The sequence below is a fragment of the Pan troglodytes genome, chromosome 18, assembly GCF_028858775.2.
Source record: "Pan troglodytes isolate AG18354 chromosome 18, NHGRI_mPanTro3-v2.0_pri, whole genome shotgun sequence".
Taxonomy (NCBI): Eukaryota; Metazoa; Chordata; class Mammalia; order Primates; family Hominidae; genus Pan; species Pan troglodytes.
Window position 1 is genome coordinate 6,141,724 of NC_072416.2, and position 17,592 is coordinate 6,159,315.

The window sequence follows — 17,592 nt, forward strand, 5'->3', positions numbered from 1 at the left end:
GGTTTAATTGACTCAGCGTTCCAAGTGTCTGGGAGGCCTCAGGAAACTTACAATCACCGTGGAAGGCAAAGGGGAAGCAGGCACCTTCTTGGTAAGGCGGCAGGACAGAGGGAGAGAGAGGCGGTCGTGGGGAGGAAGGATGGAACTGCCAAACACATTTTATTATTTTTTTCTTTTTTTGAGACAAGAGTCTTACTCTGTCACCCAGGCTGGAGTGCAGTGGCACAGTCTCGGCTCACTGCAAGCTCTGCCTCCCGGGTTCATGCCATTCTCCTGCCTCAGCCTCCCGAGTAGCTGGGACTACAGGCGCTTGCCACCATGCCCGGCTAATTTTTGTATTTTTAGTACAGACAGTGTTTCACCGTGTTAGCCAGGATGGTCTTGATCTCCTGACCTCGTGATCCGCCCGCCTCAGCCTCCCAAAGTGTTGGCATTACAGGCGTGAGCCACTGCGCCTGGCCCACCGCCAAACACTTTTAAACCATCAGATCTTGTGATAACTCACTATCATGAGAGCAGCATGGCGGAACCCCCCACCCCCCACCCCATGATCCAATCACCTCTCATGAGATCCCTCCCTCAACACATGGGGATTACAATTGGAGATGAAATTTGGGTGGGGACACAGCCTAACTGTATCAGCAGGCTTCTCATCCACAGTAACAGTGCTCCCCAGGGACACCAGACAATGTCTAGAGACACTTGCTGTCACAGCTTAGAGGAGGGTGCTACAGATACCAAGTGGGTGGTGGCCAGAGATGCTGCTTAACATCCTACATGCACAGGACAGCCTCCATCCCAAAGAAAGATCCCATCCCAAACATCAACAGAGTCGAGTGGAGACACTCCGGCACAGAGGAAGCCCACACCTGGGTGCCCAGAGTCTAGTCCGGCTGGGAGGAGAAGGGCTGTGCTCATCCTGCCCAGAGGGACCTGGGAGCTGGGGTCCCGCGGAGCAGTGACCTCACCTGGTAGGGGGCAGGTGGGGCCCAGGTCCACATCCCTGCCTCTGCTGCTGTCCTCCCTGGTGCCCTCCCTGACCCCGCCCTGCCTTCCTTCATCCACTGTGCCCTCCACCCACAATGCCATGGCCTGCATTTAGGATCCTCCTGAGGCAGGAGGATCACTTGAGCTCAGGAGTTTGAGACCAGCCTGGGCAACATAGCAGGACCCCCTCCCCCCAACTCTTAAAACAACAGAAAATTAGGCCGGGCACGGCGGCTCACGCCTGTAATCCCAGCACTTTGGGAGGCTGAGGTCAGGAGATGGAGATCATCCTGGCTAACACGGTGAAACCCCATCTCTACTAAAAAAATACAAATAAATTAGCTGGGCGTGGTGGCAGGCGCCTATAGTCCCAGCTACTCAGGAGGCTGAGGCAGGAGAATGGCGTGAACCTGGGAGTCGGAGCTTGCAGTGAGCCGAGATTGCACCACTGCACTCCAGCCTGGGCCACAGAGCAAGACTCCGTCTCAAAAAAAAAAAAAAAAAAAGTCTGTAACTCAGCCACAGACAGCCGTAGCCAGGATCTCACCCCTGAGAAGGACATCTGCTGCAGCCACATGCTGGCCCCAAAGAAAACTGGCTCTAAATTGGCCTCTAGACAGTTCTAGACTGCATCTCAAAAAGAAAAGAAAAGAAAATTAGCCAGGCATGGTGGCTGAAAAGGTAGGCTGTTGAGCCCCAACCCACCCTATGGAGCCAAGCTCAGCAGTGTCTCATCCAGGAAGCTCTCACAGACTACTTCCTTGGTGTTCCCACAGGCCCTTGCCCTAGCTCACGCCTCTCATGCCCTGGCAACTAAGAGTGGGGGCGCGGCAGACCCATCCCTGGAGAGACACAGGACTGTTTTTCTCACCAAACTGGCCTGATGACAGACAGGCTGATGGACAAGAACGTGCAGGCCTTGGCTTTTATTGAGATCAGACCTGTGGGCTCCCTGGCCTCTCAGGGAGGCGGTGGCGGGGGAGCCTGATTCTGCACTCAGTCCGGCCTCCCAGGTACAAGTGGCTGACTGGAGTCTAAGCAGGCTGCAAGGGCACGGCCATGCTTCTATTGCTTCTGCCCCTCCCTCGGAACCTCCTCCTCCTCCCTCTCCCCATCACATTCTCCCGAGGCCCAGGCCTGGGCGCTGGGCCGCTGCCTGGGCCGCCCCATGTGGCAGGGCCACTGCTGGGGGCCGAGCCCCTCCTGCTCAGGCTGCCTCCTCGGCCATCCTGCCCCTCCTGTACCCAATCCTGGCACTCGGGATCCCTATGGCCTCTCCAGGGCCCCAGAGCGGGTTCTCTTGCACAAGGGACACATGGCCTCTTCCCAGGTCCCCCAGGACCTCTTGGGCCTGAGCCTAGAAGGACTAGGCTGGCGGAGGGCACCCTTGTCTGGGTCCATGCTGGAACTGGAAGCTGAGGAAAGAGGAGAGAAAGGAGTCACTCGAGGGACCCAAGGGGAGGCTGGTGGGGAGGCTGGCAGCCCACCCTGGGGTTCCCAGAATCCGATATTCTTGAAAACAGAAGGGAGGAGGGCAATGCTTCCTCCTTAACAGAATCCCCAGGGGAGGGAGGAGGTCGAGGGAACAGAATGGTTCAAGCTGGAAGGACCCTCATCTAACCTGAACCCTCATTTTACAAGTGAGAAATCTGAGGCCCAGCAAGGGAGACAGATTCCAAGGCCCCTCACCGAGTGTGGAGCTGGGGCAGTCACCCAGCCCTCCCTCCCAGATCCTCCCTTTTTCTCGCACAGCTTTGTCCCTAGTGGATTCTCCAGACCCCGCTCAGCTGTGCGTGATGCAGGGATGGGGACAGATTCATCAAGATCTTGGCCTTCTGGGGCATGGTGCCACTGTGGAGGCTTGGGAGTGGAGAAGGGCCCGCCTGAGGCCCCAGCCCAACCATCCCCTAGGGTCTTCCCCCGTGCCCAGTCCTGCCTTGACAGAGCTCACCACTGCTTCCCAGGCTGTCCCTGGGCAATCGGGCTTCCAGAAGGGCTGAACAGAGGCTGTTACGTGGGCCCAGAGTCCCCTGTGGCAGGTCCAGGGCCCAGGCTGTGCCCTCAGGCTGTGGCAGGCAGCCCCCAGCCATAAGCCGGCCCAGCCAGTGGCTCTCACACTGGCCAGTGGGTGGCGGGTGGCTCTCCAGGTAGAGGCCCAGGCCCCGGAGGTGGCACAGCCGGAAGTTCTTGGGCTTGCTTCCCTGGGCACTGGGGCACTGCGGCTGCGGGGACCCCAGGCCCCCCTCGTAGATGTTGGGGGGTGCGTCAGGGTGGCCGGGGCGTCCTTGGGCCTGGCTCACTGCATCTGCAGAGGAGACAGCGGGAGGGTGGTGGCCAGCCCCCCACAGCAGCCATGAGGGGAGGGTGCAGTCACATACCTCTGAGACCAGCTCACATGATGGGCTACACCCCCAGCCAGCCTGGCCTCAGTTTACCTGTGTGTCAAATAGTCTCAGTCCACTGCCTCCCCTGCCCATGCCCAAGACATGACTCCTCTTCCCACTCCCAACCAACAGGGAGGCCTGGGAAGCCTCGGGCCTTGGTACTGAGAGTGCTTTCAGGACCTCAAGTCCTTTCTACTACCCTGTTCTGCCCGCTACCCTAGGAAGAGTATTCTGGTCCCCACAGAGAAATTGCACAGTGGGTTTGAGAGAAAGTGGCCAGCCCAGGGGCTCATGGCCTGGCCCAGTGGCCATTCCCCTCTCCCAAGCATACATGTCCCTGAGGCCACCCCTCGGCTTTGGGCCCAGGTGGGGACGGAAGCCTATCTCTCTTCCTGCCACTCCTCCCCACAGCCCGGCACCTTCTCTTATGTGCAGCTCAGAAAATGCACAGACCAAGGCTTCCATGGAGGGCCAGTGTGGTGGGGAGGAGCAACCAGGACTTGGGTGCAGCAGGGCCCTGCTCTCCCCTGCCTAGGGGGTACATTGGCAGGTCTCCCCTGGCAACTGGTTCTTATGACATTGCGAGGAAGACTCCCAGCCTTCCTGGACCCCTAGTTTGGGAAAGGACAGTGCCCAAGGCAAGGGCAGGGTGAAAGAAAGGCATGGGAAGGGGCCAGAACCCCGGGGGAAGTCCCTGGTCCCTCTGGCTGGGGTCAGGCCACATAAAACAGACTCAGCTCTGGCAAACTGGAGAGTCCTTCTCTCAGGTGATCTCTTGGGGCCAGCTTCCTCATCTGGGGTGGGAAATGAGGGTTCAGGAGTACAGAGCTAGGAAGACCTAGGTCGGTACTTTGAAAATGCTGAAAAGGGGCTGGGGGCGGTGGCTCATGCCTGTAATCCCAGCACTGTGGGAGGCCGAGGCAGGCTGATCAGTTGAGGTCTGTGGGAGGCCGGGGTGGGCGGATCATGAGGTCAGGAGATCGAGACCATCCTGGCTAACACGGTGAAACCCCGTCTCCACTAAAAATACAAAAAAATTAGCCAGGCGTGGTGGCGGGCGCCTGTAGTCCCAGCTACTCAGGAGGCTGAGGCAGGAGAATGGCGTGAACCCGGGAGGCGAAGCTTGCAGTGAGCCCAGATCGCGCCACTGCACTCCAGCCTGGGCTGCAGAGCGAGACTCCGTCTCAAAAAAAAAAAAAGTTAAAACATTCATCTTTCCGGACCTGGCCAAGCAGGAAGCGCCATCATGGGAGTTGACGTCCGCCACAAGAAGGACCTAAAGGTTCAGCGCAAGGAACCCAAGAGCCAGGATATCTAACTGAGGCTGTTGTTGGTCAAGCTGTACAGGTTACCGTCCAGACGAACTAACTCCACATTCAACCAGGTTGTGCTGAAGAGGTTGTTTATGAGTCGCACCAACCGGCCACCTCTGTCCGTTTCCCGGATGATCCGGAGGATGAAGCTTCCTGGCTGGGAAAATAAAACGGCCGTGGTTGTGGGGACGCTTAACGGATGACGCGAGGGTTCAGGAGGTGCCCAAACTTAAGGTGTGTGCGCTGCCCATGACCAGCCGGCCCGCAGCGGCATCCTCAGGGTGGGGGGCAAGATCCTGACTTTCGATCAGCTGGCCCTGGACTCCCCCAAGGACGGCGGCCCCGTCCTACTCTCCGGTCTTCGCAAGGGCCGACAGGTGTACCGGCATTTCGGCAAGGCCCTGGGAACCCCACACAGCCACACCAAACCCTATTTCCGCTCCAGGGACCAGAAGTTCGAGCACGCCAGAGGCCTACGGGCCAGCCGAGGCTACAAAAACGAACCCTCTTATTAAAAAGATTTTGGATGCTGACAAAAAAACAAAAAGTTAAAACATTCAATTTTCTCTTGTCACAGACGACCTGGTTTTTCTTTTTTTCTTTTTTTTCTTTTTTAAGATGGAGTCTCACTTTGGCGCCCAGGCTGGAGTGCAGTGGCGCGATCTCGGTTCACTGCAACCTCCGCCTCCCGAGTTCAAGAGCTTCTCCTGCCTCGGCCTCCCCAGTAGGTGGGATTACAGGCACCCACCACCACGCCCAACGAATCTTTGTATTTTTAGTAGAGACAGGCTTTCGCCATGTTGGCCAGGCTGGTCTCAAACTCCTGACGTCAGGTGATCCGGCCACCTCGGCCTCCCAAAGTGCTGGGATTACAGGCATGACCCACCGCGCACAGCAACCTGATCTTGTATGTAGGAAATATTAAATAATTCATACTTGAAAAAAAAAATCCTGAACCTAGTAGAGCTTTTTCAGAGCTAATGAAGTTCAGAAAAATCTCAAGTCATAAAATCACCACACAAAAATTAATTGTATTTCTAGATACTAGCAAAGAATAAAAAGAATAAAATAGGAATACATTTAACCAAGGAGGTATAAGACAACTCTGAATACTATAAAACATTGCTGAGAGAATCTAAAGACTTAAATAAATTGGAAAGCATCACATGTTCATGGACTGAAGACTTAATATTGTTAAGATAGCCATACTCCCCAAAGTGCTCAGTACAATTCTTATCAAAATCAAAATGGCCTTCATGTAGTGTATTAGGTTTCTCCAGAGAAATATAGTCAGCAGAATGTATATAGATATTTACAGAGAAAATATTTATTAGAGGATAAATAAATCTCCTTATATAATTTTTTCTGAGATAGGGCCTTGCTCCATTGCCCAGGCTGAAGTACAGTGACATGATCACGGCTCACTGCAGCCTCAACTTACCAGGCTCAGGCAATCCTCCCACCTTAGCCTCCCAAGTAGCTGGGACTACAGGTGTGCACCACCAGGCCTGGCTAAATTTTAATTTATTTTCATTTTTTAATTTTTAATTTTTAAAATTTTTGCTGATGGAGATCTCACCATGTTGCCCAGAGCTAGTCTTGAACTCCTGGGCTCAAGTGATCCTCCTGCCTCCACCTCCCAAAGTGCTGGGGTGATAGGTGTGAGCCGCCGTGCCCAGCCAAGAGAAGATTTATTAGGGATATTGGCTTATGTGATTATCCGGGCTGAGAAGTCCCACAATATGCTGCCTGCAAGCTGGAGAACCAGGAAAACTGGTGCTGTAATTAAGTCTGAGTTCAAAAGCATGAGAATCTGGGTAGGGGTGGGGGTGAGGGCTGGTGTAAGTCCTGGTGTCCAGAAGTCCAAGAACCAGGAGCTCCAATGTCCAAGGGCATGGGAAGAAGGATGTCCCAGCCCATGAAGAGAATGTGAATTCACCCCTCCTCTGCATTTTTGTCATAATCAGGCACCCAGCAGATTGGATGATGCCCACCACACTGGTGAGGGCAATCTTCTTTTTTTTTACTCAGTCTAGCAATTCAAATGCTAATCTCTTCTGGAAACGCTTACACAAGCACACTCAAAAATAATGTTTTACCAGCTATCAGGCATCCCAGTCAAGTTGATACACAAAATTAAGCATCACAAGCAGAAATGGAAAAGCTAATCCTAAAATTCATGTGAAATTACCAGGGAGCCCAAATAACCACAACAATCTTGGAAAAGCAAATCTTCAGAAATCAGAAACACGGCTGGGCATGGTGGCTCACGCCTGTAATCCCAGCACTTTGGGACACTCAGGCGGTCAGATCACCTGAGGTCAAGAGTTTGTGACCAGCCTGGCCAACATAGGCGGGCGGATCATGAGGTCGGGAGATCCAGACCATCCTGGCTAACACGGTGAAAGCCCGTCTCTACTAAAAATACAAAAAAATTAGCCGGGTGTGGTGGTGGGCGCCTGTAGTCCCAGCTACTCGGGAGGCCGAGGCAGGAGAATGGCGTAAACCCAGGAGGCAGAGCTTGCAGTGAGCCGAGATCGTGCCACTGGCACTCCAGACTGGGCAACAGAGCGAGACTCCATCTCAAAAAACAAACAAACAAACAAAAACAACAGCAACAAAAAAACAAGTGAAAAGACAACCTATGAAATGGAAGAAAATATTGGCAAATCATATATCTGGTAAGGGTCTCATAGGCAGAATATATAAAGAACACTTACAATTCAAAAACAAAAGGATGTTCAACCCAATTTTGAAATGGGCAAAGAAAATGAATAGACATTTTTCCAATGGAAATATACAAATGGTCATCAAACACGTAAAAAGATGTTCAACATCTTTAATCATCAGGGAAATGCAGGCCGCGTGCGGTGACTCACGCCAACATGGCGAAACTCCATGTCTACCCAAAATACAAAAATTAGCTGGGCGCGGTGGCGCGCGTCTGTAATCCCAGCTCCTCCGCAGGCTGAGGCAGGAAAATCGCTTGAACCCTGGAGGCGGAGGTTTCAGCGAGCCGAGATTGTGCCACTGCACTCCAGCCTGGGCAACAAGAGCAAGAGTCCATCTCAAAAAAAAAAAAAAAAAAAAAGTTCAAGTTGATCAACATCCTTTCAAGCCCTTGGCATTGTCAAGAGTTTTTTGTTGTTTTAGCCATTTTATCTAGATTTAATTTTTAGGTTTTTAACGTGTTACCTGATATTTTAGCCAGTTTAATAACTTCATAGTGATATCTCATTGTGGTTTAATATGCACTTCTCTAATAATAGCCTTGATCATCTCTTCATTTGCATATTAGCCATCCATATATCTTCTTTTGTGAAGTAGCTTTTAAAATGTTTTCTCCATTCTCTAATTAGACTGTTTCTCATTATTGAGTGTTGAGAGTTCTTTATACATTCTGGATACACGTCTCTTTATCAGATATGTGTTTTGTGCATATTTTCTTCTAGACTGTGGCTTATCTTTTGTTTTTCTTAATAACACGTGAAGCAACATTTATGGGAGGCCATTGTTTTGGAGCGAGCTCCTGCACAAGGTACCAACGGACCAGACCAAACCAGAATGGAATCGCTAGTGCAAGGTGCCACGTAATCAATGCGAACTTAGAGACAGGCCAGTCTGCCAAAACACAGAAGATTCACTGCAACCAACAAAAGGGGCCCTGTCCACCTAGGCTGGCATAAGGAAGTCCCCTCTGCTTTAACCCAAAGAAATGCATCTGAAATAACCTGATGCCAACCAATCGCTTTGTGCACTACGCTGTTTCCTTGTTCCTGCTCAAGCTACCTTACAAAACCCGGCTGCTGTGCCACGCCTGGCGGGGCATCTCCCCAGTTCACACGTGGAGGCCGCCCCTTCCTGCCGTCTCCTCGCGCCCCCATGCAGAGGCTAGGGCTGCCGGGACCCGCGCGGCGCGAGCGGCTCAGGGCCCCTTTCCGGCCTGTTGTGCAGCCCGAGCCGTCTGCGCTTGCGCGAGACCGAGGCCTGGCCTGCCTCTGGGCGCCCACAGTGATCCCGTCCTCCGCTCTGCAACCAGATTCCGACGAGGAGCGCGCTGTGCCTCAGACGGGGGAAGGCGGGCTTCCTGAGTATAGTGCTTTTTTTTTTTTTTTTTTTTTTTTTTTTTTTTGAGACAGAGTCTCGCTCTGTCGCCAGGCCGAAGGGCAGTGGCGCGATCTCGGCTCACTGCAACCTCTGCCTGCCGGGTTCAAGTAATTCTTCTGCCTCAGCCTCCCGAGTAGCTGGGATTACAGGTGTGCGCCACCACGCTTGGCAAATTTTTGTATTTTTTGGTAGAGACGGGGTTTCGCCATGTTGGCCAGGCTGGTCTCGAACTCCTGACCTCAAGTGATCCGCCCGCCTCGGCATCCCAAAGTGCTGGGATTGTAGGCGTGAGCCACCGCGCCCAGCCAAGCATCGTGCATTCTTTATAGAAATGAGGGGGAAATAAGCAATATGGAAAGCGCCTAGCGCAATATCAAGCACGTAGTAGGTACTCAGAGCCTGTCACCCAGCGCGAAACGTCCGCAAAGCGTGTAAACAGAGGCCCAGAAGCTGGGAAGCTTGCAGCCCTCATAGACGCCGCTATCGCCACGCCCTCTGCCCTCGGCGTCTCAGGAGCGCTCTCTGCCGGCCCGCTCTCCCTGTGCGTATGCACGTGCCGCCGCGCCTTCGCTTCGTTTTTTGTTTGTCCCTGACCGTGCGCCGTCCAAGGGTCCATTGGTTGCCATAGAGATCGGCGAGCGCTGGGCCTGTGATCGCTGAGGGGCGAGCAGTTGCGATCCTGGGCTCCTGGGGACCTGAGCGTCATGTCTTTCCGCGACCTCCGCAGTAAGGCAGCCCCGCGCCCCTGTGACCTGCGGGTCTTCCAGAGATTCAGGGCTCCCGCCCGCCGGGTCCCCTGTGTAGGCGATCCCTGAGGCTTGCGCTGCCGGAGGCTCCTTTCGGGCCTCTGCGCCTCAGGGACCGCCTGACCCGCGGCTGCAACCCGGCCGAGCGTCCCAGGCCCTTCTTCGGCCATTTCTAGCGAGGATGGAAAGTTCTCTATCTGCCACTGGCCGCGTGTGGCTCAGAACGCTTGAAATGTGGCTAGTGCAGATGAATAACTGAATTTTTAAGTGTAATTTATTTCTATTTGTGTAGCTGCATGCCGCTCTTCGCTACCGTATTGGAAAATGCATGGAGAGTTTAGAGACTATTTTGCCGAGGCGGGCGAATCACCTGAGGTCGGGAGTTCGAGACCAGCCTGACCAACATGGAGAAAACTCGTCTCTACTAAAATTACAAATTAGCTGGGGGTGGTGGCGGGCGCCTGTAATCCCAGCTGCTCGGGAATCTGAAGCAGGAGAATCGCTTTGGAGGTTGTGGTGAGCCGAGATCGGGCCATTGCACTCCAGCCTAGGCAACAAGAGCGAAACAACATCTCAAAAAACAAAAAACAAACAAACAAAAAAAAAACAACCAGCAACGAAACCGAGGAGAGGAGGCTGGGTGATAATCATTGCGGCTAACATTTTTTGAGTTTTAACGATCTGCCAGGGCCCGCTCTGTGTTATGCGCATCATTTCAATCATCCGAACAACTCTGTGCCCCCTGTATTTGGTAGTGAGGAAACGGGCACAGAGAGGTCAGGTAACTTGGGCAGGTGACACAGGCGGTAGGAGGTGGCACTGGGGCTTGAATTCAGGTTGCCTGAACTCCAGACATCCTGAACTCCATCTGCATCCTTTCTGCAGGGCTGGTAAGGAGAAGGGAGCTCGAATTCCTTTGCTAAGAGGGTGGGGAAGTGGAAGAATGAGGCTGAGTGTTGGTTACGGCTGGGCCCAGAAGGTCACGCCTGTAATCCTAGCACTTTGGAAGACCGAGGCAGGCGGATCACTTAAGTTCAGGAGTTCGAGACTAGCCTAGCCAACATGGCGAAACCCTGCCTCTGCTAAAAATTCAAAAAATTAGCCGGGCATGGTGGCGCACGCCTGTAGTCCCAGCTACTTGGGAAGCTGAGGCAGGAGAATTGCTTTATTCCGGGAGGCAGAGGTTGCAGTGAGCCAAGATGACACCACTGCACTCCACCCTGGGCGACGGAGTGAGACTGTCTTAAAAAAAAAAAAAGGAAAGGTAGATGATGATTGCCAATTTGGTGTGATCCGAGGGGTCTCTTAAAGAGCCAGTTTTCTCGTCCAATTGTTGGTGCCTGAAATTTTAGCATTAGAGATTACGCCTTTTGGTTATGAATTGCTCTTTTCTACAATGTAAAAATATCTAGGAAGACGCATTACCTTTTATCCATGCAGCCACTGAGCACCAGAGTGTGAATCCTGTCCTCTGGGATTTGAAGGTTTTTGGTGGCCACACATCATGCAGGATGAGGGTCTCCTCCCACATAGTTTTTAGAGAGGCCAACACCCTGCCGGGGGACGTAGAATGGGGTTTTGTTGGGAAGCGCATGCACGGAGATTTCGGAATATTTTGATCTTAAATTAATGCTCTGCAGTTGTGCAATGTATGGTAAGGATCTTACTCAAATTAGTGTCTATTTTGACAATAACACCGCAGCATTAACAGAACTTGACTAGTACCTAGTGGTCAGGAGTATTTAGGCAGTGCCTTACTGTGTGAAGGAAAGGCTGCTGATTTCTTTTCTTTTTTTTGAGACAGTCTTGCTCTGTCGCCCAGGCTGGAGTGCAGTGGTGTGATCTTAGCTCGCTGCAACCTCTGCCTCCCAGATTCAAGCAATTCTCCTGCCCCAGCCTCCCCAGTAACTGGAATTATAGGCGCCCGCCACCACGCTCACCTAACTTTTGTATTTTTATTTTTATTTTATTTTTTTCTTTTTTTCAGATGAAGTCTCGCTCTGTCACCCAGGCTGGAGTGCAGTGACGCGATCTCGCCTCACTGTAAGCTCCGCCTTCCAGGTTCACGCCATTCTCCTCCCTCAGCCTCCTAGTAGCTGGGACTACAGGTGTCCGCCACCACGCCTGGCTAATTTTTTTGTATTTTTAGTAGAGACGGGGTTTCACCATGTTAGCCAGGATGGTCTCAATCTCCTGACCTTGTGATCCACTCACCTCGGCCTCCCAAAGTGCTGGGATTACAGGCGTGAGCCACTGTGCCCGGCAACTTTTGTATTTTTAGTAGAGGTGGGGTTTCACCATTTTGGCCAGGCTGGTCTTGAACTCCTGACCTCAGGTGATCTACCCTCCTCGGCTCCCAAAGTGCTGAGATTACAGGCATGAACCACCCACGCCTGACCTTTTTTGTTTTTGTTTTTGAGACAGGGTCTCACTCTGTTACCCAGGCTGGAGTGCAGTCACATGATCTGAGCTTACTGCAACCTCCTGGGCCCAGGTGATCGTCCCACCTCAGCCTGCTGAATAGCTGAGACCACAGGCATGCACCACCACACCCAGTTAATTTTTTTTTAAATCTCTGTATTCACATTTCCCAGAAAACAGTTACAGAGTCCCTTTGTGACTTTGCTGTTTCCTGTGCTCACACTTTCTGTTTCATTGTCTTGCAAAGTCTGACCTGACTTGCAGTACCTAGGTAGGTTATTTGTGAACACTGATGGACCATTTTGAACATGGATCTTCAAGAAGAGTGCAGACAGACCTTAAATAACCAGGAAGCACACTGAATGTAGATCTTGGTACATATGGGAACTCAACAAATGTTTGTGGTGTTCATTTCCAAGTCCTGCTCTCTTGAAAGCACTAAGGCTTTTCCTGAGGTGACCCCAACCTATGGATCAACAAGTATTAGTATTACTATTTCTTAATCTGTTTTATAGTAAATCTAAATATGGTTGTATAGTTCAACCACTCTATTTAAGATTTCTCTAAATACAAGGCGACTGATCTTTAAAACTTGTGTTATTTGGGTCCTATATGGTCAGTAAAATTAAAAAAAAGACAACTCAGAAACATGAATGTCATCCTACCGATTCCCCTCAGAAATAACCACTGTTAACATTTTAAAACACTTTTTAATCAGCTGAATTTGAGTCAAACCACTGTTGACATTTAAAAATACTTTTTCTTCATGACATTTTATAAGGACGGGTGTTTCTTCCTTTTAGCAGTAAAAAGAAATGAGATACTAAAGAGAGAAATGAAATTCACAGCTAATCCCTCAATTCCATTTTCATGTATAGCCATCTACTTCTCCCACTGAACTTAAATATATGCTTTTTAGGTAGCATTTTTGGTATTTTAAATTTTATCTCCTTTTTGCTTTCCCTTGTAGAAAGTTGACAAATAGTCCCTAAAGCTGTCAATAGGTTGGAAATAAGAAGGAAAAGTAAAGACAATATCTAAGTTAGTAAGTAGTTGCTGTGTGATGGGGAACTGAATGAATTGTATTTTTCCTTGGACAGATTTCACAGAGATGATGAGAGCCCTGGGATACCCTCGACATATTTCTATGGAAAATTTCCGTACACCCAATTTTGGACTTGTATCTGAAGTGCTTCTCTGGCTTGTGAAAAGGTTAGAACTGCACTTTATTGACATCTAAGAGTGAATACTGGATTTTATTTATTAGTCATCTAGAAAACAGGACACAGTTGTGATGCTGCAAAAGGGAAAGTTGTTGGAGTTTGACAGACCCAGCTGTATTCTGTTACAAAGGAGTTGTGGCTGGGCACAGTGGCTCATTGCTATCATCCCAGCACTTCATAATCTCAGTAATTCAAGACTAGCCTCATCAACATAGCAAGACCCTGTCTCCATACATAAAAGAACAATTAGCTGAGCCTGGGTGGTACACACTCATAGTTCCAGCTACTCAGGACGCTGCGGCAGGAGGATCACTTGATCCCAGGAGTTTGAGGCTGCAGTGCCACTGATCATGCTATTGCACACCAGCCCGGGCAGATTGAGACTGTGTCTCAAAAAATAAAATCAGGCCGGGCGCGGTGGCTCACGCCTGTAATCCCAGCACTTTGGGAGGCCGAGGCGGGCGGATCACGAGGTCAGGAGATCAAGACCATCCTGGCTAACACGGTGAAACCCCGTCTCTATTAAAAACACAAAAAATTAGCCGGGCATGGTGGCGGGCGCCTGTGGTCCCAGCTACTCAGGAGGCTGAGGCAGGAGAATGGGGTGAACCCGGGAGGCGGAGCGTGCAGTGAGCCGAAGTGTGCAGTGAGCCGAGATAGCGCCACTGCAGTCCAGCCTGGGTGAAAGAGCGAGACTCCGTCTCAAAAAAAAAAAAAAAAAAAAAAATCAGTGGAGTTTAAAGAATGCTGTGGGAGTGGGAAATATACCAGGAAGTCGTGAAAGGAGACGAGTATTCCTCAGTAGGATGCTGGGCCAGGCTGCTCTTCAGCCCCTCATGGCAGAGTGACAGGGGCCTTTTTGCACATTCTGATCAGTACACTGGATTAGAAATAATGGAGATTTCTTTTTCTGTGAAAAAATTGAATATGATATATGATTCAGGGTTGGCAGCTTTTTCTGTTAAGGACCAGATAATATTTTACCTTTTGCTAAACATAAAATTCATAAGATCTCTATTGCGTCTCTTCTTTTTGTTAAAATGTAAAAGCAGTTCTTAGCTTGCAGGCTGTACAGGTCGGAGGCTGCAGTCTGCTGACCCCTGGTTTCAATACCTTGAAGAAAATAACTTCACCAACTCTGCTGCTGCTTAGAGCTGACTAATCGGCCCTAGCACTGATCTCTGAGTCAAGGGCTGTCAGCCAGGGTAGTAGTTCTGATTAGTTTCATGACATGGTGAGGTCTGAGAGAGATTTAATTTTATAAGCTGAGACCCACATTTAGTTTTTGAAATTTGTTGTTCTTAGGTGGGGATTTGCTCCCTTGGTATTTGGTTTTGCTTTTGAAGTTTGCCTTGATCTCACTCTCACACTTGGGGACTTGGAGAGCGTTGTGTTCCAGACCCGCTGTCCTCTCAGTTGCCCACATTCTCTTTAGTAGACTTTCTCCTTGGTTAACCCGTGCTCTCTCCTCTTACCTCTCTTGATAGATATGAGCCCCAGACTGACATCCCGCCTGACGTGGACACTGAACAGGACCGAGTTTTCTTCATTAAGGCAATTGCCCAGTTCATGGTTAGTGGACACTTATTTTGTGGAGTTGTAAAATTAAATAAACTAGAAAGGATGACTCCTTGTTAGGGCGACTTTCAAACTGAGTAATTGAGTTTTTCTTTCTTTTTTTTTTTTGAGATGAAGTCTCATTCTCTCTCCCAGGCTGGAGTGCAGTGGCACAATCTTGGCTCACTGCAACCTCCATCTCCTCGGGGGTTCTCCTGTCTCAGCTTCCCGAGTAGCTAGGATTACAGGCACACACCACCACAACTGGCTAATTTTTGTATTTTTAGTAGAGACTGGGTTTCACCATGTTGGCCAGGCTGGTCTCAAACTCCTGACCTCAAGTAATCCACCCTCCTTGGCCTCCCAAAGTGCTGGAATTACAGATGTGAGCCACCACGCACCTGGCCTGAGTTTGCTTTCTAAAACCATTCCATTGCTGGGTTTCTGTGGCGCCATTTCACCAGTGAAGTTCTTTTTGTTTGTCTTTTAATTCATTATTTGTTAAGAATTTTGTTTATGCCAGGTGTGGTGGCTCACGCCTCTAATCCCAGCACTTTGGAAGGCTGAGGCGGGCGGATCACGAGGTCAGGAGATTGAGACTATCCTGGCTAGCAGGGTGAAACCCCGTCTTCACTAAAAATACAAAAAATTAGTTGGGTGTGGTGGCGGGCACCTGTAGTCCCAGCTACTCGGGAGGCTGAGGCAGGAGAATGGTGTGAACCCGGGAGGCAGAGCTTGCAGTGAGCCGAGATCACGCCACTGCACTCCAGCCTGGGCAACAGAGCAAGACTCTGTCTTAACAAAAAAAAAAAAAAAAAAGGAGTTTTATTTATTTATTTTTGAATAGATAACGTATTTCATGGCTCACAAATTGAAAGTAGGCTGGGCGTGGTTGTTCATGCCTGTAATCCTAGCACTTTGGCAGGCCAAGGAGGGAGGATAGCTTGAGTCCAGGAATTTGAGAACAGCCTGGGTGATGTAGTGAGATCCTGTCTCTACAAAAAATAAATTTTAAAAAAATTAGATGGGCCTGGTGACACGTGCCTGTAGTCTCAGGTGCTTGGGAGGCTGAGGTGGGAGAATTGCTTGAGCCCGGGAGGTTGAGGCTGCAGTGAGCCGGGATCATGTCATTGCACTCCAGCCCAGGTGACAGAGTGAGACCCTATCTCAAAAAAAAAAAAAAAAATTAAAAACATCATGAAACAAAATGGAGTAAAATGACTCTTTACCCTATCTGCCCTGGGCCAAGTTCCATTCCAAATAACCACTATTTTAAATCTCTTCCAGAGTGTGTGTGTGTGTGTGTGTGTATGTGTGTGTGTGCAAATAAAAATATATTTTTTTCCTTTGTTTTACACAAATGGTACTGTATACTACTTGATGTACTTACTGTACACTACAAGATGTTTAGCATCTTGCTTTACTTAATGGTATATTTTAGAGAACTTTCCAAATACATATAGAATTTCCTTATTCTGTTTACACCTGAGTGGTATTGCTTGCATGGATATGCCATTATTTATGTAATTTGTATAGGTAGCCTTTTAGGTTGTCTGAAGCTTTGCTCTTTGAAACAGTGCTGTAACAAATAACCTGTACATCTCATTTTGTTTGTGTTTGAGTGTGTCCCTAGAATAAGTTCTTAGATTTGGGATTGCTGGGTTAATAGATATGTGCATTTGTAATTTTGATGTCTTTTACCAAATTGCTCTCCATCAAGATTGTCCCAGTTTATACAACCACTCACAATGTTTGAGTCACTTGAATGCTTTGCTTTTATTAGGTTATATCCCAGTTGTCAGCAGAGGCATTTTCAACTCACCTACATGGGATTTAGTTTAGACATTATATGGAAAGGGCCTTCAACTTTTTTTTTTTTTTTTTTTGGTCTAAAAATAGGCCACCAAGGCACATATAAAACTCAACACTAAGAAGCTTTATCAAGCAGATGGGTATGCGGTAAAAGAGCTGCTGAAGATCACATCTGTCCTTTATAATGCTATGAAGACCAAGGGGATGGAGGGCTCTGAAATAGTAGAGGAAGATGTCAACAAGTTCAAGTTTGATCTTGGCTCAAAGGTAAGGACAACAAAAGCCTTGTAGTGAGCGATGGAGCGTTGATTTCTTGAGCTCTGAAATGGAAGGAGTCTGCTACAGCTCCGCTGCTTTTCTTCCTCCTCAGCTGAGGGCAGTTTGTCAGTTTTGTGCTCATCAGCATTTGGATAAAGTCAAAGTCACAATCCACTAATTCAACTATTTATTAAAAGCTTAGTATTTGTCAGGTAGCATTCAAGCATTGAGGATACAGTTGTGAACAAAAAGGACAAAAATCGTGTGTTTATTCTCTTCAGTTAGGGGAGTCAGACTGTGAACAATAAGAGGTGTGGAAGGCCACATGCAGTGCAGGCTGTGGAGAATAATAAGCTGGGATGGGGATGGATGCTGCCCAGGGTGATCTTAAATAGGGTGATCAGGAAGGCCTCATGGATTGGATGGTGTTTCCAGCAGAGATCCGAGGGAGCGAAAGAGTGAGTTGTGCAGGTGGCGGGTGGCGGCAGGGTGTCTCAGGATGATAATTTGTTTTGGGCTGGGTGCAGTGACTCACTCCTGTAAGCCAAACACTTTGGGAGGCTGAGGTGGGAGGATCCTTTGACGCCAAGAGTTCCAGACCAACCTGGGCAACATAGTGAGACGCCATTTTTACCAAAAAAAAGAAAAAAATTAGCTAGGCGTGGCGGTACACACCTGTGGTCCCAGCTGCCCAGGAGGCTGAGGTGGGAGGATCTCTTGAGCCCAGGCAGTCAAGCCATGCTCATGCCACTGCGCTCCCGCCTAGGCAACAGAACGAGACCTT

At 49.7% G+C, this 17,592-nt stretch overlaps 2 protein-coding genes and 1 pseudogene across 12 annotated transcripts in view; 2 read left to right on the top strand and 1 right to left on the bottom strand.

Annotated features, from left to right (window-relative positions):
- Positions 1-1,883: 1,883 nt before the first annotated feature.
- On the bottom strand, positions 1,884-4,955 carry C16H16orf90 (chromosome 16 C16orf90 homolog). Of its 5 annotated transcripts, none has more exons than XM_063796561.1 (3): positions 4,792-4,955; positions 2,939-3,292; positions 1,884-2,402 (listed from the first exon to the last, which is right to left on the bottom strand). In XM_063796561.1, exons 2-3 carry the CDS (start codon positions 3,075-3,077, stop codon positions 2,254-2,256), a joined length of 288 nt encoding a protein of 95 aa, XP_063652631.1. In that variant the 5' UTR covers positions 3,078-3,292; positions 4,792-4,955; the 3' UTR covers positions 1,884-2,253. The 5 variants fall into 5 exon arrangements, with proteins under 5 accessions (XP_063652631.1, XP_063652629.1, XP_063652630.1 ...); XM_063796559.1 differs by having other exon boundaries at positions 4,724-4,801; XM_063796560.1 differs by lacking the exon at positions 4,792-4,955 and adding an exon at positions 4,691-4,761.
- LOC750250 (large ribosomal subunit protein eL18-like) lies at positions 4,539-5,199 on the top strand (annotated as a pseudogene).
- Positions 5,200-9,400: 4,201 nt separating this feature from the next.
- CLUAP1 (clusterin associated protein 1) overlaps positions 9,401-17,592 on the top strand; it is a 37,377-nt gene continuing 29,185 nt past the window's right edge. The window contains exons 1-4 of one of the 7 annotated variants that reach the window (XM_009430136.5): positions 9,401-9,517; positions 13,059-13,170; positions 14,669-14,753; positions 16,638-16,817. In XM_009430136.5, coding sequence (XP_009428411.4) covers positions 9,496-9,517; positions 13,059-13,170; positions 14,669-14,753; positions 16,638-16,817 — 399 coding nt within the window. In that variant the 5' untranslated portion in view covers positions 9,401-9,495. 7 annotated transcript variants of the gene reach the window in all.

Bases quoted from the DNA above. Each gene is read 5' to 3' on its own strand.
- C16H16orf90 (XM_016929292.3), bottom strand. From the start codon at position 3,915: ATGTACCCCCTAGGCAGGGGAGAGCAGGGCCCTGCTGCACCCAAGTCC. The intron at 3,293-3,824 runs GTCTGTGCATTT...TCTCCTCTGCAG, and splicing joins GGCCCTCCATGGAAGCCTTG to ATGCAGTGAGCCAGGCCCAA. The intron at 2,403-2,938 runs GTGAGCTCTGTC...CTCTTTCCTCAG, and splicing joins GGACAGCCTGGGAAGCAGTG to CTTCCAGTTCCAGCATGGAC.